Consider the following 26859-nt stretch of genomic DNA (forward strand, 5'->3'; position numbering starts at 1 on the left):
TGTTTGGTTGGTGGGATTTCCCATAATTGGGAATGACAGAATATAGAATTGCACATGATATGTGTAATCATCACAATAAGTTTAATTACAATTCTGAGATTGGTGTTAGCCTAATCATGATTTTGGATTTAACAATCAAAATTTTGGATCCCCTATTATATTAATTTATTATTAACATTATTATTATAACTATAGTATAGTCCAATAATTTTATATTCAGTTAAAAGACTCAAAGCAGTTGATCATGATGGGATTTGTCATAGTTGCGAGGCATGGAGGACCCACACTAATCATCGTTCTATAATCAATTCCCCAATCATATATACTCATATTATTTAAGTTTGATCATGTGGTTAAGGTTATTAATTAGTATAAAATTAAATATTAATAAGCCATGTTAAAGAATATTTGCGACTTGGACCATAGTGAATCTAGGACCAGTTCATTTTGACTCTTGTTTTTGAGCTTTTGGCATGTTATTTGATACATTTTTTGGTTAGATGATAGGTTTTGGCACCCTTGTTATTTTAGAGATTAGTTAATATTTAACAAAATTGTTAATTAGGATTCTGTTGTTTATGTGGTAAGCTTTCACTTGATATCATCTCACTTTTATCCTAAGTTCCTAACTGTTTAACAAAAAAACTTAAAATAATGCACATATTTATAAGTTATTATATGCGATAAATCAATATACAAAAACAGCAATATAAAACGAGTAGCTAAATGTCTTTCAAAAAAAAAAAAAAAGAAAAAGAAAAAAAAAGAGTAGCTAAATGGTTAATTAATTACTTCACCTATCTCCACCTAACACCTCATATGTTAAAAATAATTTCACCAAACCCCATGATGTATGTTTTAGTTTTTTTATTTATTTTTTTTATTTTATTTTATTTTTTATTCGGGATGTCCCAAATTAGTTATCGAGTTTCCAATAATAAACAATAAAAATATTGTGCTACTTGTAATTTTTATTGGTAAAACATTATCTAAACAATGGAAAACATCGTAATAAACTATGTTCTCTTACTCTGTATTATATTTTTCATGACAATTGAAATGGGATGAATGGAGTAATAATAATAAACCAAGCTAGATTCCCTACACAAGAGCCATGCTACAAAAACATGAAGTATAAATTGAAGAAGTAGTTAGCAATTAAGTTGTAGTACCGTCTTAAAAACTATATCTATAATGTTGGTTTACAATAATTTCATACATGAACATTGATATAATACTCCCTCTGTGTTTTAATAAGTGTTACACTTTAACCAAATACGCATGTTGATATACAACTTTGACCATTAATTTATCTAATTATATGTCAGTAAAATTATAGGAAAATTAATGTTATTAAAGTATACAATATAACAAATCCAACAGTGTATTATACAATAACATTTTTTTTTTATATATTAGTAAATTAATCAAATCAAAACTATTATATGAATAGTGAAAAAGTCAAATTGTAACACTTACTAAAACACGAAGGGATTACTTAATATTAACAAAGTATGACAATTTTTTTCCCTCTAACCAACCTTGGAGACTTTATTCAGATGTAAAAAGTTAATTTTTAACACCATTAGTTCATGTAGGATATATATACTTCCTCCGTTTCTTTTTAGTTGACATATTTCTTTAGTCACGTTTGTCAATATACAACTTCAACTATTTATATCTTTAATTACCGATAAATAAAAATTATGAAAATTTGATATTCTAAAAATATATATCGTGATGAATCTAACAAAATCCCACATGACTATTTTTTTCCATTATGTATAAAGCACAAAACACGGTCAAAGGAGAGTGTGAGAATAGTGCTAAATTCAAAACGTGTCAACTAAAAAAAATGGAGGTAGTATATATTTTTCAATAAAAGTTGAAAGATTTGAATAATATGCATGATTGAGAATTGAGATGCTAGCATGCTACTAAAAAACACAATACAAAGTGTTTGGACTTTTTGACCCTCGCAATAACAAGGGCCATGCTATTCGGCTGAAAGTGGACATTAAAAATATAAAAAAGTATATATATCCTTTATGCCCCACATGAAAGATTGGAGGTACCACGACAAATATATGGGTAGACCTTTAATATAAGCCTGAATGGTTTGGACTTGTGGAGAAGAGTTTGGGCCTTTTATCAGAAATTAGCCCATTTATTATTTGTGGTTTAGCCCAATAAATGACTGAGCGTTATATTTCGTATTCGTATATATTTTGCATACGACGTATATTGGCAGAACATTGTAGGGATTGTGAGAGATTACTTTAAGAGTTTCAGGATATGAAACATTCTGTAACTTGCCCATATCCTGCTTTACTATGTCAGAAGAAGCCGTCGAGGATGGAAGTCATGGAACCTTATCACAGAGTTGTACGGAATACATAATATGGTACCATAACTAAGAGATGAAAATCTGTATGAAATTACATCTTTTATTATATGTGTATTGAAGTGTGTATCCTAAACACAGTGGAATTTTAGTTGCTAAGGTGTTTTGGTTAATTGCTTACTATCTACGATTACTATTACTGTCTTGGAATGGTCCATTACTTAACTTTGGATTTGTTCTTGGGTTGTTTTCCAACGATCTATGTTGCTTCTCCCCAGGGACTTGCCATTAATCTATGTAAACTACTCGAAACTCCCTCATACATGTCTATAAATTAGTTACTTTGTTTAAATAGTACTTGATTTTGGCAATAAAATTAATATTACTAGGATTAGGATTGATTTTCAACCATTTTGAGGTTTCATAGTCAGGTTGGTTCGAATGAGTCAACACCGCACACATACAAAATCGTATTGTTGTTACTTGTTAGTAAACAAAGTAATTGACGGTGGGTTTACCATCAACCTTTCTAGGGTGGGGGTGTAACAAAATCATAATCCATATTACTAATACGAATTAGAACACCAAACTTGATCTGAATAAATTTAATGGCCAATTTGGTTACATCGTACAAGTTACATACCACAAGTCCAACAAAAATCCTAGCTTTTAATCTTTATTCCATGATACCAGATCCATTTGAAACTTTTTCAATGAGGCAGTGACTCATATTGACAGGCTTTTACCTTAAGCAAAGAATAACAAAAAAGCTTATTCTATTTCACTCGGCAAAGAATATGCTATTGCTATTTTCTTTCCGCCCTAACCCAAATTCCTTTCACTTTGTTTATCACATGATATTCCATCTTGTTAGGTTTTGATGTCTCCCCTTTTAAATTTTATTATTTGGCTTATAATGCTTTAATTGAATGGATAGTCAATTGCCTTACCTGTTATTCAAATAAGGTATCTATCCCACACTTTCTAATGTAGAAAGTTCTACTTTTCTCTAACCTAACCGATACAGAAACAGGATAATGTTTCAAGTCTATCTCAATTCATTTAATAATACCAAATATACCGTCTAAAATAAATTGTCACGATAATGGTGTAATTTAAATCAGTATGTGACCATTAAATCCAGATCATAAGCATCTTTATAAGAAATATGTTTAATTTGTATGACTTACCATCAAATTATTTGCATAAGCAGACAAAGCTAACGGACGATCTCCAAGAAGAATGTAACTTATGAATTAGGACAATTTTAGTGTAAAAACTCTAGAGGAAATCCTACATAAGTAAAAATACAGATAGTGCATTGAAGCACTCTCTTGATCAACAGTGCAGCAAAATTGCAAAATGACTTAAAGTTCACCAAATTGCTACTCATAAAATTTTCAGCACGTTCGAAACCTCTAAGATGTCTGGAGAGGTAGACTAATCATCCAAAAATATTTGAAAAATATCTGAATGTAGGGTATATTGATTCAAGTTTCAATCAAAGTAGCAGCTTCTGAGTTGACAAGATCAATCCAAGACTAACATTCAGAATTTCCTTTTGAGTGCATTACATTTAATATTCGACACTAGAAAGTCTGTAGATTAATATCCATTGGCTATGTGTTACACTACCAAAGCTCAGCAACCCATAAATTCTATCAGGAAAAAGGTTTCATCATTGATTTCAAAGTATTTTTACCTATGAAATTTTACTAGTTGGCTGAGCTTCACTGCCAATTTACAGGAGTTACAACTTACAACTCAAATCTCTAACGACAAATGGTCATCTTCAGCACAATACAAGGTTCATAGTCATAAGCTACAATATGGTAGCATTGAGCAGATACTATTTGTATGTCATAGCTGATTACAGAGTAATCTTTGCAAATTTCTATACATCGTGTATCCAAGTAAAATTCCGATGATAACTAAAATTACAAACATATGGCCCCTAAGCCCTAAGGAAGACAAGTGATGCGAATAAGACAGCTGAAATAACCTTCATTACCTCACAGAGCTTCTTTTAAGTTGCCCAGCTGTTCTCTTAATGGACTCAATTCGCTGAAGTCTGATCTGCTCCCTGAATTTGGCAATGAACTCATCAGCTTTCTTATCAACATCAGGCCCCTCATCAACATTATCAGAAGGTGATTCCTCAACCTTTGCAGGTTCCACTCGTTCTTCAACATAGTTATCATCCTCGCTTTCAGAATCATCATCACTTCTCACCAGAACTTGATCAAGAAAATCCCTAGTTTCCTTTGGGTATTCTGTGAAAGATCCCCTTGAAATTGGATTGTAACCTGCAGTTTTTCTCTGTGGCTTTTCATACCTGTCTGATGACTCTGAATCATTGTCCACTGATCTTCTGTTTTCTTCATCAATATCTCGGGATATCCTTGCAGATATCATATCACCAGCTCTAACAGTTCTAACAGACTTCCCCACAGATGAACTATCACTGCCACTTCTAGGTTTTGTTTCCAAACCAGTATAACTTCTGTTCAATGGTTCCTCCCTATTGGCCCCGCCTATGTCCTTTGGTTCACTCCATATACTTCGTTTAAACTCCTTGCGACAACCGGATTTTTCATCATTGAGCTTACTGGAACTCACCTTCACAAATTGTGATTTATGACTAGGTAGAGGTGGTGGAGGAGGTGGAGGTGGTGGGAGATGGGAACTATAAACAGGCTTCTTTCTCCCATAATCCTCAACACTTTTAGCTAGGGACTCCGATGATAAGGATGGTGAAGGAGACAGCTTCTTTGGTGAGGACAGTGTTGGGGATGGAGAGAGCTTCTTAGGCGAAGAAGACGATGAGCTAGATCGAGATGACAGAGAGGACTCTGATCTCAAGAGTTGAGCAGCCCCACTCTCTTCAAGTGATGCAGGGAGTGAATGCAAGGAAGAATCAATGGATTCTTTATTAACTTCCATCCTCCCTGATCTCGACCTCCACGGAATTGGAGATGGAAGCACAACATTCTCTTCAACCTTCTCCTTACGCTCCTCAACAACTTCATCATCCAATCCCCCATAATCCCCACCTGAGGGTTTCCTTGAAATCCTTGAAAAACCCCTTGAACTCGAACTCGAACTCGAATTAGTCCTACTCAATGATCTAGAAACCTCACCATCCCCATTAACAGACCCAAATTCACTACGAACCGAGCCTCGAGATTTCACACTATCATTCCTGCTCATTCTCCTAGAATCATTCCCACCCTTTGCACCTACACCAGAATTTGATCTAGCATAACCCCTAGAAACCCCAGAATCCTCCTCACTAGCCAATTTAACATCATTTCTACTAATTCTTCTCGAATCATTTGATGATTCCTTAGAATTTGACCTAGCATAAACCCTAGAAACCCCAGAATCAACATCGTTTCCATCAGAAACCATTGATTTCAAACTCCTAACAGGCAATAACAATGGTTTTTCACCAAACCCAGATTTATTATCATCCACAATAGCACTATTGTTAGCAACAACAAGCTTAGGTTCATTTCTATAATACTGAGAACTCCATGTTTGAACTTTACTATTATTATTTAAACTATGATTATGAATATGATTATCATGAGACCCAGTTGGGGAATCAGCATCATCATCAAAAACAGAAGGAACTTGAAGCAATTTAGAAACATAAGATTGAGCAGTATCAAATTTATCACCCTCAGAATCATCATCAACCTTTTTACGGCTAAACAAACCATAAGAAACAGCAATTCCCACAAAAATTAAATGAAGAAGCTCCCACCATCGTGAAAAAATTGATGGGCTAACAATTTCAGGAGCTTCTGAAGGAAAAAGGGTGATTATAACTAAGAAAATTGAGATAATTGTGGCTTTGAATAAGAAATTAGAGTAAAACTTACTTGGTTTCTTTTTGTTTTGTGTTTGGGTTGTTGGTACCCTTTTGGGTTTCGTGTATAACCCTCCGTCCGCCATTGATGAACACAAAATAAACACAAACCCAGAAACAGGGGATTTGTATTTGATTGAAAAAGTTGCAGAAAGAAGAAGATGATGAAGAGAAGCCTTGAGAATTAAGCAAAATGGAGGAGAGAGAAAGAGGAAAATGGTGGATTGGAGGGTATAAAGTTAATTGGGAAGACGTGTGATTGGTTTTTAAGATGTTTGCTTTGTGCTTTTTTTTCTTTGTTTATGGTTTGTAACAGTCGTTTGGTTAGTGGGTATTGATGCCATGGGAATTTTGTGCTGTGTTTTTTCTGTTCTTTTCTTTTTCAATAAAATTGTTCTACTTGTAACAAAACAAAATTCCAATTCTTTGGTACTCTTCTTATTTTCTCTGTTATGGAATGTTATCATGTTATTGCCTTGCTCATCAACAATGTAGACGAAGTTCTTAGAGGCATCTAGCATAGGAATTGACAACGCATGTAACACAGTCAATCAGCCATGCGGCTCTATAGAAGTATATAGTGTTATATTGGATCATGTAAAAGCGTAGAGGGATTATATTGAATCTTATAAGTGTATGTTTTACGTGCTCAAGTTCAAGGAACTATTAGAGTGCTTGGTATAAGTATAGATTTGAATGACTTACTAAAATTCTTCACCTTAGTTATGTAACTTCAAAATTTGGAAGGACAAATAAAAAGAATGTCACCTATAACTTTTTTAAGCCCTATCTTTTCACCGTGATTGTGTGAAAAACACTCGAACAATCATGTTATATTCACCTTTCTTAAGTTGAATGAAACCACTAATTACCAAACTTGCAATTTTCTAATCCCCAAATTTCTAAATCTTTCAATTTGTACTAATGTTATTATGTGGGAAATACTTCATTTAAAGTATTGAATATGGAAAGGAATTTAGAAAATATTGGTAGTAGTCCTGAGAAATTAGCTAGCTAAGGACTTGTGGTAAACCTTAACAAATTGAGTACTAAAGGTCTAAAGCAGTATGACAATATGATGAGTAATAAACTTTATAACGGAATAATATTTGATGTTTACATGTATAAAGATCACAACAAAGTGACAAACTAATTGTGGATCCAGGCCATCCAGTTGGGCTAGCAATGCTAGGTAGCTAATTTAGAAATCAGAAACTTTTTTTTTGAAAACAAGAAGACGGAAATTATTATTGCAAATCAAGTTCCACTAAAGTTAAAATATTTTGGGGTAATGGGTCCATACAAACAAGTTTATCATTACCCCTCATGTCCCATCTAGCAATTAAATGAGCCACTACATTCCCGCCCCTTTTAACATGAGAATTAACGAACAAATCAAACAAACTAGATAGCCTCTTAATATCATCATACAATATGAAAATCGGTGCTCCACCAATTTCTGCATTGTTGATTGCCTTCTGCACATTTATAGCATCTCCCTCCAGCCACACATTGCGATACCAAAGACTCCAAACAATAGTTAAAATTCTGCCCAACTCTTTATTATCAACCTTGCTAGCAAACCAGCATACCTTAGAAGAGAAGGAGCCAGGGGGCAGTCAGCAATGAGAAAATACTTGTCAATTGTGAGAAAATATTGAAAGAAAATATTTTGCAGGTTCCTTAATACCAAAAGGTTGGACTGTTCTTGTATGGCTAAGGAACCTCCACAAAGATCCAACAAGTTATGAAGATCCAATGTCCTTTAATCGGGGAGTAAGTATTTTTTGTTTAAAACAATCAATTAGTTTAATGGAACTACAAATACATTAGCAAATAATTGGTTCAATAGTTAGTAATTAAACTACATACTGTATATATATATGCTTTGTATATAACAAATTGAAACTTCATTACTTTTGTAGACCTGCCCTAAGCATGGAACATACCAACTCTTTGGGGGAGGTTCAAGATCTTGTCCGGGAAGTGCACTCGTTCGAGCCACCCTAGTCCTTTTCCTCCACCATTTGTCCATTGGATATAAGTAATTTTAGTTCACCTTATTATTGTTTATTTAGCATATTAATTAATTTGCATTTTTTAACATAGTGAAGGTTTTAGAATTTGTGATTTAATTATTTGAAAATAAATAAACTAGATTGTCGAGGATCGAGATCAACTTCTTAATTACTATGGATATACAAGGATGGGATAACGAGTCCATGCGTATGTTGGTCCTCTATTCATATTCTCTTAGAGCTTATTAAGACATTTTGTTTGAGATTAATTGTGATGATTTGTCTAAATTACTTAAGCCCTGTTATCTTCATTAAATTTATTGAATTGAAATTATTTTTACTAAGCTTTAATTATTTTTAATCGGTTAAACTTACATTATTTTTTTTAATTGATTTAATGTTGTATTTGATTTGTATTTGAAGTTAATTACCGATTTTTAATACCCCATAATTTCTATGTATATCTATTATTGAACTTTAATTATTTTTTATGAACAACATTTATTTTTACTGATTTAAAATTATTATTGTTAAATATAATTGAGGTGTAGAGAACTAGAGTTCTTATTAAAATTGGATTATCTTAATTTGTCTAACTAATTTTATTACAACTGGTTTATATGGAATTCGTCCAAACAAGTTAAAAAGAAACACTCTGTACTCTGTACCCTTAATATGAATTTGATAATCTTTTGCAGGTGGGAATTGCTTAATCCTGATGCAAAGGTCAAGTATCTTTCACATCCATTACCTAGTGATTGCCGTGGAAATTTCAATAAGTAAAACTTAAGGACACTCAAATATGAAGTAAAATATATAGCTGTGTGATGCGGGTCAAAGGGAGGCATCAAGCATTGAAATTCTTATAACTTTGTTTAATTTTAATTTGCTCAAGTTTCTCGTCAAAAAAAAAAAAAAAAAAAAAAAAATTGCTCAAGTTGTCAATTAACCATGAGATTGGGTGACATCAATCCAAAAGTTTTGCATGGTTAGAAGGGTTTATTTTTTATTTTATTTTTTTATTTCAATAATTAATTAGTCCTATTCGTGAATTAGATTATTTAATGGACAATTGAATTTTCATGGATTAATTTTAACTTTTAGAATCCTCGTTGGCATGGGATGTATGCCTTATATATAAACTAGTTTTGTGCATGCTTCGTGCAATGTCCTATTAAATTTTAAGATAAATTTTTAATATATATGTCAAATTTTAAAATATATCATTGATACAAAATTAGTTAGCAATTGATGTGCTTTTGTGACGATTTGCTATCTAGTAGGCATGTAATGACTAATAATAATACTGGTGAAAATGTTCGATTAAATACATAAAAAAAAATAGCAAAGAATAAATTAAATAAAAAAAAAATGTTCAAAGCCCGTTGAGTTGGCCCGAACCCAAAACTTTGGGTAAGGGTTGAACATTTCTTGGTCCGTAACCTGAAGTGACCCGATCCGAGATGACTCATAACTCGATCCTGATTGATATGTTTACATATTAGAGGTGATCAAGATTAGCCCGGCCCGTTGGCCCGGCCTAAATTTGGGCGGGTTTTGGGCAGAATTCGGCTCGAAAAGCCTGCACGGCCCAACCATTTTGGGCGGGTTTGGGCACAAAAATTACGGCCCGAAGCTTGGCCCGACTTGAGAAATGGGCCTAACTTTTTAGCTTCGGCCTAGCTCGCCCAATGATCACCTCTAATACATAGTAATAAAATTATATTAGATTGTAAAGTATATTATTTTAACCGATTAGTATATATATATATATATATATATATATATATATATATATATATATATATATATATATATATATATGGATGTTATACGTTTTGAACTACTTCTTTCACTCCAAAAAATATTATGATATAAAAAATAAATTTATGTGATAATTTTGAGAATTATAATTTTTTTTTTAATAAATTATAATTCAATATGTAAATCTGAAATATTAGTATTTAATTGAAAATTAAACTCTAAACTAACAATTTTATCCTTAAATTCTATCCAAATTTGATTGAAAATAGAATTCTAAACTTTTTTTTTTTTTTTTTTTTTTTTTATCGTATGAAGTCTATCTTAATTTTTTCAACGTGGTGCGACACTTGACGAAAAATTGGAACGCAAAGTGTCACTGTCTCGTGACCTGGCTAAAAGTTTAACTTTATATATTAGTTACTAGTTTTGTGCTCAGGCGGTGCCCGGATTGTTCATAATATTTCAATTAGGATAATTTTTTTGGCATGAATGTCCATTAATATGATCATGTAATTCCTTTAATGCAGGATATTTAGACATACGACATCCTATTGCTTATTTATAGAATAATGCTCTTTTTATAGTTTTGTTTGTAAATAGATATCACTATTATTATTGACTTTAAATTATTGTTATTGAACTTAAGCATTTTTACCAAACCAAAATTATATTTACTGATTAAAAAATATTTTTATTGATTCTATTTTATTTTGTTAACTAAATTAAATATATTATAAATGGATCTTATTTCAAGAAACTTTTTGAAACTAATTTTATAATAAAAATAAAACCGAGTTATAGGATATTTATTAAAAGTTATGATTAATTTTGTATATATGAAATATTAGAAGTGTAGTGATAATAAAACTTTATACAACATTTTTATCTTAAAATTTCTATTCAAAAATTGCTTACTTACCATCACATGTGTCACAATAATACCTATTTGTTGCCTACATGCCGCGACACTTGACGAAAAACTGAAATGCCAAGTGTCGCTGTCTCGTAACCTGGCTGCGAGACCGACTTTTATATATATATATATATATATATATATATATATATATATATATATATATATATATATATATATATATTGTTTGATAAAATTTAGAGAGTTAAATAATAATTTATCCAAACATAGGGCTGTTATCTTCATTTTTCACTCTATTTAAATTATTTATTACATTGAAATTATTTTAACTGAAATTTAATTTTTTTTATTTAGTTGAAAAAAAAAATTATATTATTGATTCAATGTTGTATTATTTTTATTTAGAGTTATAGATTTTTACAAAGCTAATATTTACTTACTAATTTTTACCTACGATTACTTTATTTATTTTTATTAAATTACAATTATTTTTGTTGAATATTATTTTTTTTAAGATGAAAGAGAACATATTCTTGTTAAAATTTGTTTATCTAGCTTATTTAATTCGTCAAAACAATTACTCCCTCCGTCTTAATCTCTGTTGGTTCTCTAACACTAACAATTACTCCCTCCGTTTTTAAATACTTGGTTCACCTTTCGTTTTCGGTCGTTGTTAAATACTTGCTATATTTCCTTATTTGGAAAGCTTTTACAATATTTAACTAATTTCTCTCACCTAGTGGACCTACCATGATCATATTTTATTAATTTTATATTCTCTCTCCTCCAATCATCTCTAGCTTCTACTTTTGCTTTTTACAATTTTTTATTCTTCCACATACCTCACTACCTCCATATATTATTACTTTCTCCAATTTCTCCAAAGAACTCCGCGTATGGAGAAATTTGAAGAAATGAAACAAGTATTTAAAAATGGAGGGAGTACTTTATATAATGTTTAATTTTTAAAATAATTAATAGAGTACTAAAATTAAATTATATATATATCTGAATGTATTTGTAGGATTGAACAATGATTTATAATGGAAAAAGAAGTTAGGAAAAAAAAAAATCAGAATATATCTCATTAACACTAATTAGATAGAATACCTTCATTTTATGTACTGTAATCTATAATTTATTTTGTTTTCACATTTGAAGGAAAAGGCTATAAAATTAACAAATTATACTCGTAATTTAATATAACTATTTGTTAACCTTTTCTTATTTTTTCTTGAAAAGTTGAATATTAAGCACGGTTAGGCTAAGTATGTGGGGTCAATTCAAAAATTCTTGGGAAATTTATCAATTTTTTATCAATACTATCTTGACTTTAAACCAATTTTAAGAAAGTAAGACCCTGTTTCTTTAAGCTTCTGACAGAGTAGAGCAGAGCAGATTTCAGCAGAGCAGAGCAGATTAAAGCAGAGTAGAGCAGAGCAGAGCCCAGCCGAGCAGAGCATATTTCATTATTACTACTAGTACTACTACTACTATCATTAATATTATCGCATTATTATTATAATCATTAAATATTATTATTAAATATTAACTATTATTATTCAATATTATTTAATTATTATATTTATTATTATTATTATTAAAAATTAATAATTAGTACTATCTTTAAATATTAATTTTTATTATCAAAAATCAAATATTATTATTATTATAATTAATATTATTAATAATAAGTATTATTATTACTATTATTATCTTTATTATTATTATTATTATTAAACATTAATTATTATTATTATTATTATTATTAATATTATAAGTATTAAATATTTATTATTATTATTAATATTATAATTATTAAATATTAATTTTATTATTATTAATATTATTATTAAATATTAATTATTATTATAATTATTAAATATTAATTATTTATTATTATTACTATTAAATATTAATTTTTAATAATATTATTATTATTAAATATTAATTATTATTATTATAATAATTCAATATTAATTATTATTATTGTTAAATATTAATTATTTATTATTATTATTAAATATTATTATAATAATTTAATATTAAGTATTATTTTTAAACATAGTAGAGCAGAGCAGGGCAGATTTCAGCAGAGCAGAGAAGATTTCAGCAGAGCAGATTTCAACGGAGCAGAGCAGAGCAGCTCTAAAGAATGGGGCATAAGTGGGTTCATTTGCACCCCCTAGCAATACAGTTTGATGGCTCTGCCCCTGAATGACGGTGGTACACAGCAGGACTAGTATCCAGTATCCACTAGGCGACCAGAATATATCAAAGGACTAAGTTTTAATATCGTGTTAGAGACTTAACTTAGAAATTAAGTTGATGATTATATATGTTGAAACCCCTCAATTAGTAGGATATTGTATAATTAAAATAAATCATATAGACTCTGATATCAACTTAGAAAATGGAGTTGCGTTCTTTTAATACTACTACTATTAGGTTGTAGTTAGACTATAGAAGCAAAATGTAACATACATGAGAGACAAAAATACTACTCCTTCCGTTCTGTAATTATATGTCTATTTTTTCTCTATTATGTGAATATTAAATGAAAGAAATAGGCATATCATTAAGGAACGGAAGGAGTACTGAAATATACGAAGTATGTCATTAATTGTTAATAATTTTTTTTTTCTTTTTTCATTTTGAATTCTCTCCCTAGTGCTCCAGGCACTTGTTAGGTTTTTCCACATTATTAGTATCACCATCACGATAACAACCACGCACAAGAAAACCAGTTTTAAGGGTGACATGTGAACAAATCCTTGCAACTTTGTAAGCAGTAAGGACCCTACCATCATTCATCACTATTTAAATTGGTTATGACTTGAGAAAAAAATTAATCCAACCAATAGAAGCAATGCCTTATGTCCTTATCTTAAGGTGTAGGATCAAATAATACATCTATACCGAAGCGTGTCTCAATTACTCACCACTTATTAATAAATAATAATGCCAATCCCACGATACATAATAATCCCTTTGTACAAACTTGTATTATGGGTTTATGACTACCTATCATTCGGAGATATTATTAAGCAAAATTTGATCTAATACAGTAGTAAGGATTAAGTCTTTCAATCTCGATGTGGAGGGTTTAATATCCACTAAAGGTATTATGACGGATATAAATTTTTCTCATTCTCCCCTTTATTCTCAAAGTATCTAGCCCACAAACTCGATTAGGTTAGCTTGTGAGAGGTTTCGATCTTGTAGTGTAGAATGGCTCTGATACCATGTCAGATAATATAAAACTCATCCATAAGAGTGATTTCCATTAATCAATATTTATAGGGTTATATTGAGAGATGAGCTACAAGATATATAAAAATGTCATATATGTATTCTCATACAAAAGAATATATTCTATAGATATTCTGTATTTTTTTTATTGGTTGGAGATATTATCTACTCTATCATTACGCAGCTTACTTACAAAAATAAATAAAAAAAATCATGTAAGATATTTAGCATTGTGCAAGAACTAAAGCACTTATATTTTGTGGTCAATTTATTATCTATAGAGTAGGTACAGCTTTTGTGGCATCAAATATATATACATGGATTGTCATGTTTAACATGCATGCAAAAAGAAAAAAAAAAAAACTTGATCATCTTTCTTTTCTGTTCGTCTGTAATTGAACGAATAAGATAATCAACAAATATATAAATAACATGATAATATGTATTGTAAGTGCAGTGTTATTATTATCAATGATAGGGTGGTTATCATGGTGGTGGAATGAGATATGGTATGTTAGACCACTCAAGGCAAGGTGCTCTGCATCCAATGCCAAAATACCTCTCGGTCATTTGGGTTTCCCTTTGTTAGGGGAGACCCTCTCCTTTCTATGGCTCTTTAATATTGTTAGCCGTCCCGACGATTTTATCACCTTTAAAAAACACAAGTAAGTAGTACGTACAAGTATTATGTCTTTTTATCCTTTTTTCTAATTTAGGAATATATATATATATATATATATATATATATATATATATATATATATATATATATATATATATATATATATATATATATATATATATACACACGAGCATCGACTACTCTAAAGAAAGATAATCGTTTTACCTATATTATTATTTTCGCAAATTTTATTGAAGGTATGGATATATGGAGGGAATATATAGAAGCCATTTGTATGGGTCTCCAAGCATCATAGCATGCTCCCCGTCTTTGTGCAAATTTGTACTCAATTCCAGCGATAAATTTACACAAGAATGGCCAACTACCCAAGTATTAGGAGCTAATTCTGTGATCACACTTAATGAGGGCCAACAACATAGTATTATTAAGAGTGCTATTGTCAAATCCATCAATCAGCTTGATTCTCTTTCGAGGATTGTGCTCCAAATTCAGCCTACCATTGTTGCTGCCCTTCAATTATGGTCTCAAATGCCTAAAATTAATGCATTTTATCAAGTGAAAAAGGTGAAAATTATATCATTTTACCCATTTAATTTAATTGTATGCAAATTACAGTGAATATATATATAAAATTCGAGGTAATATTAATCATATATTTGTATGACTAATAAATAGGTAACGCTTGATTATACTATGAGATATATCGCTCATCTTGAAATTGGTAGCTCTCATATAGATGCTATTGAGAAGCTATACCAGGGTATAGTTTATGGCTTTCGAGCACAACCATGGAACCTTCCCGGCACAGCTTATCATCATGCCCTCAAGGTACGTATATGTACTGTTAGTTTGTAACAAGCTAAGGGAGCTAGAGGCAGGCTATATTTTGAGTATATTTTAGTGCACTTTGTAATTAGTTTGTTATAGTTCATTGTATAAGCTAATTACTTATTATTAATTACATACATGACATGATAACAATTTTTTGCTCTGTCAAAAAAAAAAAAAAAAAAAATGAACCTTTTGAAATAAAGTCATTATAGATATTAACAAGGTATAGCAAACATGCATGTATATGATGTATCTCAATACATATATACCTTATCTTCATGGAAATATGGAATTATTATTGAATGCAAAATTACACGTACAAAAACAATTATTTGTATATTATATTGTGTTAAGTTGTAATTAAAGTTGGTTTATTATAGTTTTTGTGATCAACTAATTAATTAAGCATGTAATCTAGTGTCGAAAGAAGATTACAAAGAAGCTGAAGGAGGAGCTAGAGAAAAGGAGGCAGAAGAATAAAGATAGTATTTCGGGAGAGAGTACAAAAATAAGCGATCTAATGGATGGTTTGATGCAAATGAAGAATGATGAACAAAGACATCTAAGCGACGAAGAGGTGTTAGATAATGTTGTGAGCACTATTCTTGTTGGTCATATTTCCATTGCTTATGCTGTGACATGGTCTCTGCAATTTTTAGCCAATAATCCTCATGTTCTACTCAAGCTTCGGGTAACTTAAATTTCTTTGCTCAATTTGTAGCCATATGGTCATAACACGTACTTGGTAATTGTTACACAAAAACATAATATGTTACGGATAAGTGAAAAACAAAGTAATTAAAAAGCTAAGTGATCTGTTAAAGGACTAACTCAACCAAAAATTTAAGCTGATGATTGAGAGTCAGGATCATGTTTTATAATCTATCATGATTTTTAATTTTCTTTGTAAAATATGAAAATAAAATTATTAATGCCAAGTAATATTTGAATTGTTCATTGGATTACTTAATAATTAAATTCAAATGTGTAGCAGGAGAACAAGGCTATGTCTAAAGAGAACAACAACGAGAGCATCACATATGAAGATATTTTGAAGCTCAAGTACACAAATAAGGTATATCATCTTTCATAATATAATGTATTGTCAATATGAAAACAAATTCATACTCCCTATAATATTAATGGGTAGCTTATTATTATTGCAGGTTGCGGAAGAAACAATTAGAATGGCAAACCTCTCTGCCTTTGTGTTTAGGAAAGCCACTGATGACATTGTATTTAAAGGTTACAATTTATTAATTCCCTAATTTATTTATACATTTATATCTTATGAGAAATTATTAAATAGTTATTTCTATACTTATTTTGCAGGTTACTTAATACCAAAAGGTTGGAGTGTTCTTGTATGGCTAAGGAACCTTCACAATGATCCAACAAATTTTGAAGATCCTATGTCCTTTAACCCAGATAGATGGGATGTAAGTATATATTGATGCATTGTTTATCACACAATTAATCACTTAGGCCCTGTTCTTTTGAGCTTCTGGGCAGAGCAGAGCAGAGCAGATTTCATTATTATTATTATTATTATTATTATTATTGTTATTATTATTATTATTATTATTACTACTACTATTATTAATATTATCGCATTATTATTATAATTATTAAATATTATTATTAAATATTAATTATTATTATAATTATTATTAAATATTATTTAATTTTTTTTTTTTATTATTATTAGTTATTATCTTTAAATATTAATTTATATTATAAAAAATCAATTATTACTATTATTATTAATATTATTAATAACAAGTATTATTATTACTGTTATTGTCATTATTTTTTTTTGAGAAAATATTATTATCGTTATTATTTTACTATTATTATTATTATTATTTATTATTATTATTAAATATTTATTATTATTATTATTATTAATTATTTATTATTATTATTATTATTAAATATTAATTATTAAATATTAAATATTTATTATTTATTATTAAATATTAATTTTTAATAATATTATTATTATTAAATATTAAATATTTATTATTAAATATTAATTTTTAATAATATTATTATTATTAAATATTAATTATTATTTTAATTATTAAATATTAAATATTTATTATTTATTATAAAATATTAATTTTTAATAATATTATTATTATTAAATATTATTTATTTATTATTATTATTATTAAATATTAATTTTTAATAATATTATTATTATTAAATATTAAATATTATTTTTAATAATAATAAAATAATATTATTATTATTAAATATTAAATATTAATTATTTATTATTATTATTAAATATTAATTATTATTATAATAATAATTCAATATTAATTATTATTATTATTATTAAATATTAATTGTTATTATTATTATTAAATATTAATTATTATTATTATAATAATTCAATATTAATTATTATTATTATAATAATTCAATATTAATTATTATTATTATTAAATATTAATTATTATAATTATTATAATAATTTAATATTAAGTATTATTTTTAAGCAGAGCAGAGCAAAGCAACTCTAAAGAACGAGGCCTTAATTAGCTTAATAGAACTACTAATAACGAAACAAATCATTTGTTTGCACAGTTAATGATATATATATTCTTAATAAAAGAAAGTAAAATTAAGGTTTCTTCAAAAAAAATTATGATCGAGGAGGTCTTTTATAAAAATAAAAAATTAAAAAATTAAGATTGAGGTGCTTTTCTTACACCAATTTTTTTTTTTTTTTTTTTTTTTTTTTTTTTTTTTTAAAGGTGGACGATTTTTGGTTTTTTTTTTTCTTAAACTATACTTCTTCAAAATAAAACTTCATTTTGCAGACCCGCCCAAAGCAAGGAACATACCATCCCTTTGGGGGAGGTTCAAGATCTTGTGCGGGAAGTGCGCTTGTTCGAGTTTCTCTAGCTCTATTTCTTTATCATTTGTCCATTGGATACAGGTAAGACGTCTTTACTAAACCCTGTTATTGTTGATATCATATCAAATTTAAACCAATTTAGATCATAATTAACGAAATTCAATCAGACATCATTGCTTTGCTAGTATTAATGAGAAATACACCTTACCTTAATATGAATTTTATAATTTTTAATTTGTAGGTGGGAATTGCTTAATCCTGGCGCAAAAGTTAAGTATCTTTCACATCCATTACCTAGTGATGGCCTCGAAATTTCAATTAGCAAAGTTTAAGAACACTCAAATTAAATGTATTGCTTTGATTTTAAACAAGATTATTTAGATTTTATTAATTTAACATTATTTTGAAGTGCAATAAGGATACAATGTTCTGAAAACTCGGATCACTTGTCAGACTTGTGTGTTATGTCAATTTATAATACAATTTCTTAGACGTCCCTTGATGAAGTTAGCTAGATTTGCATGAGAGTGGCACACGACAACTTATTGTAAATGTCACAACTCACAAGAACATGCGAGTATATCTGTATATGTATATGAGTATATGACACATTGACACCAGTAGTCCACTATTATTTGTACAACTTCCTAAAAATTTTACTACGTACTTCGTATATATACTATAGTTATGTATGCTTCCAATTTACGTTATTATTGCCACTAGGTAAATTTACAATAAAGTTCGACAAGATATACATATGTACATCAGTAGAGCCGGTAAAAGCTAACCCGATCCGAAATACCAATTTAAACCCGATTATTAACCGATCCGTCTGAACTCGGAAAAATGGTGACCCGAACCTGATCTAATCCGACCTGAAACCAGCCCTAGACTTGAGTCAACCCAAGTATTTGAGACCCAAATTCGAACATGAACCGACCTGGAGATGACCCGACCCGAATATAACCCGTAAATTATTGACATGAATCGGAGTTGACCCAAACCTGTTTTAACCTGTCAAAAACCGAATTTAATCCGACCTGTTACTAATGCGACCTAAATTCAACCCCACCTGTTCCCAACCCGACTCGAATTTAACCCGACCTATTAATAACCCGACTCGAAATTCAACCCGATCTGTTACAAACCCGACCCGCAATCAACACGACTTGTTATTGACCTGACCCTAATTCAATCCGCCTAGTTATTTACCCGACCCGGAATCAACTCGACTTGTTATTGACCCGACCCGGAATAAACTCAACTTATATTTTATAAATCTTTATTATTGTAGATATTGACTAGTTAAATAAAGATATAGGCATATATATTCTAATTTACTTGTAAAGTCGTAACTTCGTAAGACTAAAACTACTCTATGTTAATATTAATCAAAATATTTTGTCTTGGATGTAGAGAGACCTAGTCGGTCCAGCAAAAGATTATAACCCGCAAATTATTGACTTGAACCGAACCCAACTTGAACCCGAGAATGACCTGAGTTGGAAATGACCCGACTTGATTATAACCCGCAAAATATTATTGCCTTGAACCAACCACGACTCAACCCGAGAATGACCCGACCTAATTATAACTAGTAAATTATTGACTTAAACCGAACCCGACTCGAACCCGAGAATGACCCTAACTCGTTTTACCCCGTGAAAACCCGAATTAAACCCGACCTATTATTCACCCGACCCGAATGTAACTCGAGCTGTTATTAACCCGACCCAAACTTGATAAGATGTATGACTCGACGTAATCCGAATCCGACCCGCATAGGTTATGAAATTAACCCGAATTGACCCAATCCGAGTTGACCCGACCCACACTTACCCAACCCGTTTACCCGAATTGACAGCTCTATTAACATCAGTACATGTACCTACTCCATGTATAAAGGTATGGTTATTTTCTAGTACAAGATTAGTTATTAGTTGCTGTGGCCTTCTTCTGTAAATTTTTAATTCACGGCAAGCATGCAGTTTGCGCTAGATATTTTATTATCTCCCAAATAAATGGTTTCAGCATGTTATGCAACGCACATCCTACTTCCATGTGGACCTGGCAGGTCATTCGAGTCGGTTTCGGGTCGAGTCAATTTAAGTTTCGGGTCAGCTTGAGTCGGGTCAAATTTTAAGACTAAATTTCGGGTCAATTTGGGTTGGGTCAAATTTGGGTCGGATCACCTAAATAAATTCACTTAAAAAAATAGTTGGAAAAATAAAGTTTACTCAGGAAAGAAAGAAACCCTAAAATAAGTAATTCACCATTTCACCCTATTCACTTCAGGAATCAGGTCACTTCGGGTCGGATCGATTCAGGTCAATCAATTATGGTTTAAATCGGGTCACTTCGAGTTGGGTCAAGCTCGGGTTTCGGGTCGGGTCATTTTGGGAATTGAGTGATGTTTAGGTCAACTCCATTTCGGGTCGAGTTTGGGTCATTTTCGGGTCACGAGTCGGGTCAAGATTGCTAGGTCTACTTCTATGTTTCCAAGCTCAAAATTCAATATATTGAAGTGTCGTTGTTAAATGAGCACAACACTTCAATACTCGCCCGTATGATCATGAAAACAAAATATAGGAGTACAAGGGCACAAAAAATGACTAAAACTACATGTTTAAAATGAAGGTTGTTAAATAGGGTTTGGGCCGCACTCGTTAACTAAGAGAGTGCACTTCACAAGACCAAAGGAGGTTCCAATTCAAAACCATATGACAATAGGAGAAGTAGTCCTTTAGCCTTGTTAAGTGTTTAATTCTCACATTCTATCAATATACACTTATATGTGGTATTTGACAGGATATATTTCAACAAAGGTGATCAAATTAAGAGAGTTCGTTAATTAAATATGAATCTAGTAAACGTAATACTCTCGATATAACATATAAAACAAATTTTATCATGAAACAAACATGAATATATTAGGCAAAGGGGCGGATGGAGGGGGGATAATTGGGACAGTTGTCCCCCCTCTTTTGAAAAAAAAAAGTTTTTTCTAAAAAAAATGGGAAATTCTCAATGGTGCTATTAAGGTTTTTATTTTTCTCAATGATAAACAGTAAAAAATCAGATTATCTTTAGTATTTGCATTACTAATTCAATGGTGACATTAAAGAGATTAATCTACAATTTTAAGCCTAACCATAGTTAATAAAAAATTGACTAATATATCCTTGTAAATCATATTTTTTTTCCCTTTATTTTTTTAACAATTAAATTATTAAAAAAAAAAAACAACACCCACTCTTTCCCCTTCCCCAGCTAGTCAACCCCTTCCACCACCCACACCCAGCCTCGATCCCCCTTCCCTCGGCGCCGGCGTCACACGAACCACCAAGCCCCTCCCTACCCTACGAAACCCTCTAAAAACCATCCCTCAGCCTCGAAAAATCCCAATCGAAACCCTAGCCGTGGCAGGGGAGAGCCGGTTAAGGTTTTTCTAAGGTGGGTTGATGGTTTTAGGGGGTTTCGGGGGGGAGGGAGAGGGGTTTCCGGGAAAAAGTTGGGTGGTCGTCGAAAGGGAGATGCAACAAGGGAAGGGAGTTAGTTTGGTACGGCGCCGGCATCGAGAAGGAGGGGTCTGGGCGTGCTGGCCCCAAGGGCCGGAGAACAGCGGGGGTGGCTAGGCTTTTGGGGATCGAATGGGGTGGTTTTTTTTTTAATTATTTTGAAAATAATTTAATTATTAAAAACATAAAAAAAAATCTAATCCTAGTTAAAGTTTTAACCAAAATAAATCATTAATGTTATCATTAATCAATTCTAATATATAGTGATTATCAAATAAGATTGTAATTTTTGATGTTCATCATTGACAAATATAAAAAACTTAAGAGCATATTGAGAATTTTCCAAAAAAAAAAAAAAAATAATAAATACGAAGTAATAAATTTTTAGGTATGGTTTCAAAAAAAAAAAAAAAAAAAAAAAAAGGTATTTTAGGTTTAAATCCATCCTTTCAGCCCCATTTCTATACCCTTACAAATAGAGTTAACATGGGCCAAAAGAGGGCCAGATCAAGGCCTGACCAATGCGGGCGAAAAAAAGCTGCTCAAACCAATCGAGCTATTTTTGATAGAAGTCAACTGCTAGCCCTAAAATAAATAAATAAAAAAAATTAAAAAAATTAAAAAAAAAACATACAGTTTACGAGCTTGTTACACAAAATTTAGATGATAAACTCCTTGATGTTGTTAATAAGGCCTCGTTTCATCATTTGGTTGTATATGGAAATTCAAATGAATGAAATATTTTTTTGTCTAGATACTAAAGACACATAAAATGTACTTGTATTTTTTATAAATTAACTTCTATGGTTTGTTTGGTTAACTTTATGTAATACTCATGTATTATTATCTACTTTTCCAAAATTTTAAGGACAATAATGTAATTTCATTCAAAAATAATTGTGGGAAGTTTGAGTACCAAGTTAGGGTGCGGAAAATTAATTCCCATGTTTTATACTCTGTAGGATAGTAGGAATTTCCACTTTCCACATTATTACCTTAATAGGTTAACCAAAACAACTACCCTTAAACACATTTCCAATGAATTTGTATAATTTCCATTATTGAAGTGCAATAAAAAAAGGCTTAACATATATAACTTGGTGTTAGCAGTTTTACCTTAAAACAATGTTAGCAATTTTACCTACTATGACCGTTTCATATTATTTGTAACGATTTTATGAAATAGAGATAGTATTTTCTTCTCTAAAATATGTCAATATGTTTAATCGTTGTAAATATTATGAAACAGAGTTAGTATTTTTTCTCTAAAATTTGTCCATATGTCTAATTTTGATGCGCAAATATTGATGGCGGGATGCTTTCAGGATTAGTAGTTCAGCAACTATTCCGTATGCTTTAAGGGACTTGAGTTGTTGACATAATGACATTGTAAAACTCTTATTTTTGTAGCTATGCTATATACAGCTTGTGCATACAAATATTATTGTTCTACAGTATTGCCTTAGTATATTGTATATAGCATACTAACTATTTAAAATTAATGGGTTAACTTCTCGTAAAAAAAATAAAAATATTGTATACATTCTAGTATTGATTCTTTCTTGAAAGTTCTTTGGTCTCTCCAGTTACAACCCAAATAGAAGCTGTTTTTATGGAAGCTACTATATCAAGCTCTTGCAGTTAAGGTGGAACTCCATCATAGAGGTGTTCCAATTCAAGATGTGTTCTATGACCTCTGTCGTTCGGACCCTGAGGATTTATAGCACCTCTTCAGAATGTGCCTTTGTGCACGATCAGTTTGGAGGGATGGATGCCTCGGTATCCACTCAGAATTTAATGGAGACCTTTCTCTCTCAAATTGGATCCAAGATTATATCCGACTTTTTATTAGTCAGGATGGGCCGTCTAGTACTCGCTTAGGTACCTTCGTCGGTACGCTATGGAGTTTGTGGTTATGTCGGAATTCTAGAATCTTCAGAGATTCTACTGCGTCTCAGCCGTTTGATTCACAGTTCGCGGAGGTTATGGACTCATATTCAATCTTTGTTAACTCCGACACTTCTTTATGCCCCCCTAATGTTGCGGGCGGTGATGCTGCTGCTTCTCTACACAAGGCAGATCGTCAGCGCATTCAACGAGCTCACCGAATAGCTGGAGAAGCGGCGGTTAATTTTGTTTGCTTTAGTATTAATATGTAGTCATTTTGTATCCTTTGTCAAAAAAAAAAAACCCTTAGAATATGGGTATGTACGTGTACTATAAATATTAAGTTGTAGTTCCGTCAAAAATAAATAGTACTCTCTTCGTCCCATAATATAGTTCTTGTTTGTATTTTTTCACGGTATTTAAGAAATAGAAGGAAAAAGTAGATGAAGTACATTAATAAAAACGAAAAAAATAATGAGTAAAGCATAAATACGGTGAGTTAAGCTAAAATACGGTCTCTCAACTTTGCCATTAGTAGCATATTTGGTCCCTCATCTTTGAAATGAGGCAAAAAGGTCCCTCAACCACCCTTGCCTCACCATTTTTGGTGGAGGAACTTCCTAGTCAGCAAAATTTAGGGATGTCAATACCAACTAAGCCAAAGTTCAAGGACTTTCAATGATGAGTCAGCAAAAGTTTAGGGACTATACTTATTTTTTTCAAGCAAAAATTTAGGGACTTGTTAGATCATAGTCAATTAATTAAATTAAATACAAATAATTTTTTATTTTTATTTTTTTGAAACAATATAAACAGAAGCTTAGGAATTCATAAAGTGAGTTTTTTTAAACAAATATTTATAAAGTGAGTTGGCAAGAATAAAAATTGCTAATTAAATTTGATAATCATGATATATTTTTTATATTTTTTTTATCATTCCTTTACTTCCTACTATTTTTTAGTTTTCAAATTTTATACAATATATCCCACCTATACTCATTAACCACACATCCTCAAATCCTAACTCCTAACCCCTTATATATTTAACACACCAAAATAAATTTAAATAAAAATAAATAAAATCAAAAAATATAATGTGTTTTCGAAGTGAGTGAGTAAGATAAACCCAAACTTTGTAATATAAAACTAAATAAATTTTTGAAACTAGAATAAAAATAATACCACCCTACTTTTCTCATTAATTGACAATTTATTTTTTCATGAGTTTATGTTCTAAAAGGTTTTCAATTTTTTGGGTTTTTGTGTGTCAATTTCAAGGTTTTTTTTTTCTATTTATTTTGTGTTCCTAAATGATTTTCAATTTTTTTTGGGTTTTATATGAGACAATTTTAAGGGTTTTTCTTTTTTTCTTCTTTTTTCTTGTGTTAATTTCTAGGAGAAAATAATAATTTCCTTATATCAATAACTAAATGTGTTTAACTGAAGTAAATGGCGACGATCATACATTCACACACTTAAATTATCTCACTTATATATTTTTAAAAAGTAAATAATTTTTACTAAACTTAAATTGGTTTAGTTGAAATGATATTAGTTTAATTGAACTAAATTACACTTAGGGGTTAAAACTTATAATCACTCTTGTATGGGAGCATCATGTATCCCTTTAAGGTCCCTAAACTTTGGCTTATAATAATTACATTAGCCACATCACCCTATAATTGTCCCTAAACTTTCATTTCTAATTTAATTAATGCCAACTCATCAGCTAAAGGTCCCTAAACTTTGCATTTAAAATCATTAAATTTATTGCCACATGTGCACCAAGGTCCCTAAACTATGCTTAGTCAGATAATTTGTACCTAAAAATGAGTTATTGGTGGTTGAGGGACCATTTTGCCTCATTGAAAGTTAAGGGACTAAAATGCTACAGATACCAAAGTTCAAGGACCATATTTTAGCTTAACTCTAAATACGGTCCCTGAACTTTTGTATTTGTGCACTTTTAGTCCATCAACTTTCATTTGTGCACTTTTGGTCCCTCAACCACCAATCTTGGTGTTTCTAACTAAAAAGTTGAGGGACCTAGCCTAGTCAGCAAAAGTTTAGGGACCATGACTCTATTTTATTTTATTTTGGTGTTAGACTTTATTAAAAAAAAAAAAAAGAATCTTTGTATTATTTAACATTTTTCTATTTTTTGACAGCATTATTTTTTTCATCAATATTATTTTTTTCATTAGCATTATTTTTTTTCTTTTTTCTTTTTTGTCAGCATTAATAAAAAAAAATAAAAATAGTTCCTCTTTTCTTAAAAAAAACCTCTATTCTTATTAAAAAAAAAAGAAAAAAAAATTTAACTCAACTCGTTCCTTATTCTTATTCCTTGTTATTCTCGCTAAATCTAATTCAATAAGATTCTTAAAAAAAAAAAAAAAAAAATTCTAATTCAATAAGAAAACCCAAAAAATCTAAAACACCAAGAAAACATAAATTAAACCCGGGAAAATTGCTTATTCTTCCATAAGTTTTTAATTAGAAAAGCAATAATATTAGGAAGAACATCTCTTCCTTCTGCTACTCAACCTCTTTCTCCACTGCCACCTCCATCACCGTCTCCTCCGCCGTTGAAGCCTCTCCTTCCATTACAACCACTGTCGTTACAACCAAGATAAGGTTTTTGTTTTTGGTTTTTTTTTTTTTTGGATTTTAGGGGTTTTCAATTATTTATTTCACCCAGAAAAATACTTAAAAAAAAATGTACAATGGTAAGAAAATCAAGGAAGAACATACATCTTCCTAATTATCCTCGCCATTTTCACCATTCTCTATGCAACCGATTGTGTGGTAATGGTGGACGAATTCGACGGCGTTTTCGGAGGAAAAAAATAGTTCGTTGTTTTGTTGGTGGTTGAGCTTGACCTAAATTTTTTATGGGGTGGGCCGGGAACCATTGTCGGAGGAGAAAGGTGAGTTGGAAGCCATGGGAGAAAGGAAGAGAGAAAAAAGTGAAGGGGCGTTAGG

General features: G+C 30.5%; 2 protein-coding genes and 1 long non-coding RNA gene across 4 annotated transcripts; 2 read left to right on the forward strand and 1 right to left on the reverse strand.

The window, feature by feature from the left end:
- Positions 1-4162: 4162 nt before the first annotated feature.
- LOC145567832 (uncharacterized) lies at positions 4163-6608 on the reverse strand. The gene has a single exon (XM_081627234.1). It carries the CDS (start codon positions 6302-6304, stop codon positions 4352-4354), a length of 1953 nt encoding a protein of 650 aa, XP_081483360.1. The 5' UTR covers positions 6305-6608; the 3' UTR covers positions 4163-4351.
- Positions 6609-7639: 1031 nt separating this feature from the next.
- On the forward strand, positions 7640-9383 carry LOC145569315 (uncharacterized). 2 transcript variants are annotated; one of them, XR_014096092.1, is made up of 4 exons: positions 7640-7994; positions 8144-8262; positions 8377-8444; positions 8935-9383. It is a non-coding gene; the product is annotated as an uncharacterized LOC145569315 (long non-coding RNA). The 2 variants fall into 2 exon arrangements; XR_014096093.1 differs by lacking the exon at positions 8377-8444.
- Positions 9384-14567: 5184 nt separating this feature from the next.
- Positions 14568-18801, forward strand: LOC145569316 (ent-kaurenoic acid oxidase 1-like). Its single transcript, XM_081628668.1, has 9 exons — positions 14568-14791; positions 15006-15333; positions 15445-15597; positions 16019-16291; positions 16592-16675; positions 16767-16845; positions 16933-17039; positions 18432-18550; positions 18711-18801. The coding sequence occupies exons 1-9, from the start codon at positions 14598-14600 to the stop codon at positions 18799-18801; spliced, it is 1428 nt and encodes a 475-aa protein (XP_081484794.1). The 5' UTR covers positions 14568-14597.
- Positions 18802-26859: the final 8058 nt, after the last annotated feature.

This window comes from Chenopodium album, chromosome 11 (genome assembly GCF_948465745.1).
Source record: "Chenopodium album chromosome 11, dcCheAlbu1.1, whole genome shotgun sequence".
Lineage (NCBI taxonomy): Eukaryota > Viridiplantae > Streptophyta > Magnoliopsida > Caryophyllales > Amaranthaceae > Chenopodium > Chenopodium album.

Excerpts from the sequence above, each read along its gene's own strand:
- LOC145567832 (XM_081627234.1), bottom strand. The coding sequence starts at position 6,304 with ATGGCGGACGGAGGGTTATACACGAAACCCAAAAGGGTACCAACAACC.
- LOC145569316 (XM_081628668.1), top strand. The coding sequence starts at position 14,598 with ATGATAGGGTGGTTATCATGGTGGTGGAATGAGATATGGTATGTTAGA. Across the intron at positions 16,846-16,932 it reads TGATGACATTGTATTTAAAG|GTTACTTAATACCAAAAGGT; the intron begins GTTACAATTTAT and ends CTTATTTTGCAG. Across the intron at positions 18,551-18,710 it reads CATTTGTCCATTGGATACAG|GTGGGAATTGCTTAATCCTG; the intron begins GTAAGACGTCTT and ends TTTAATTTGTAG.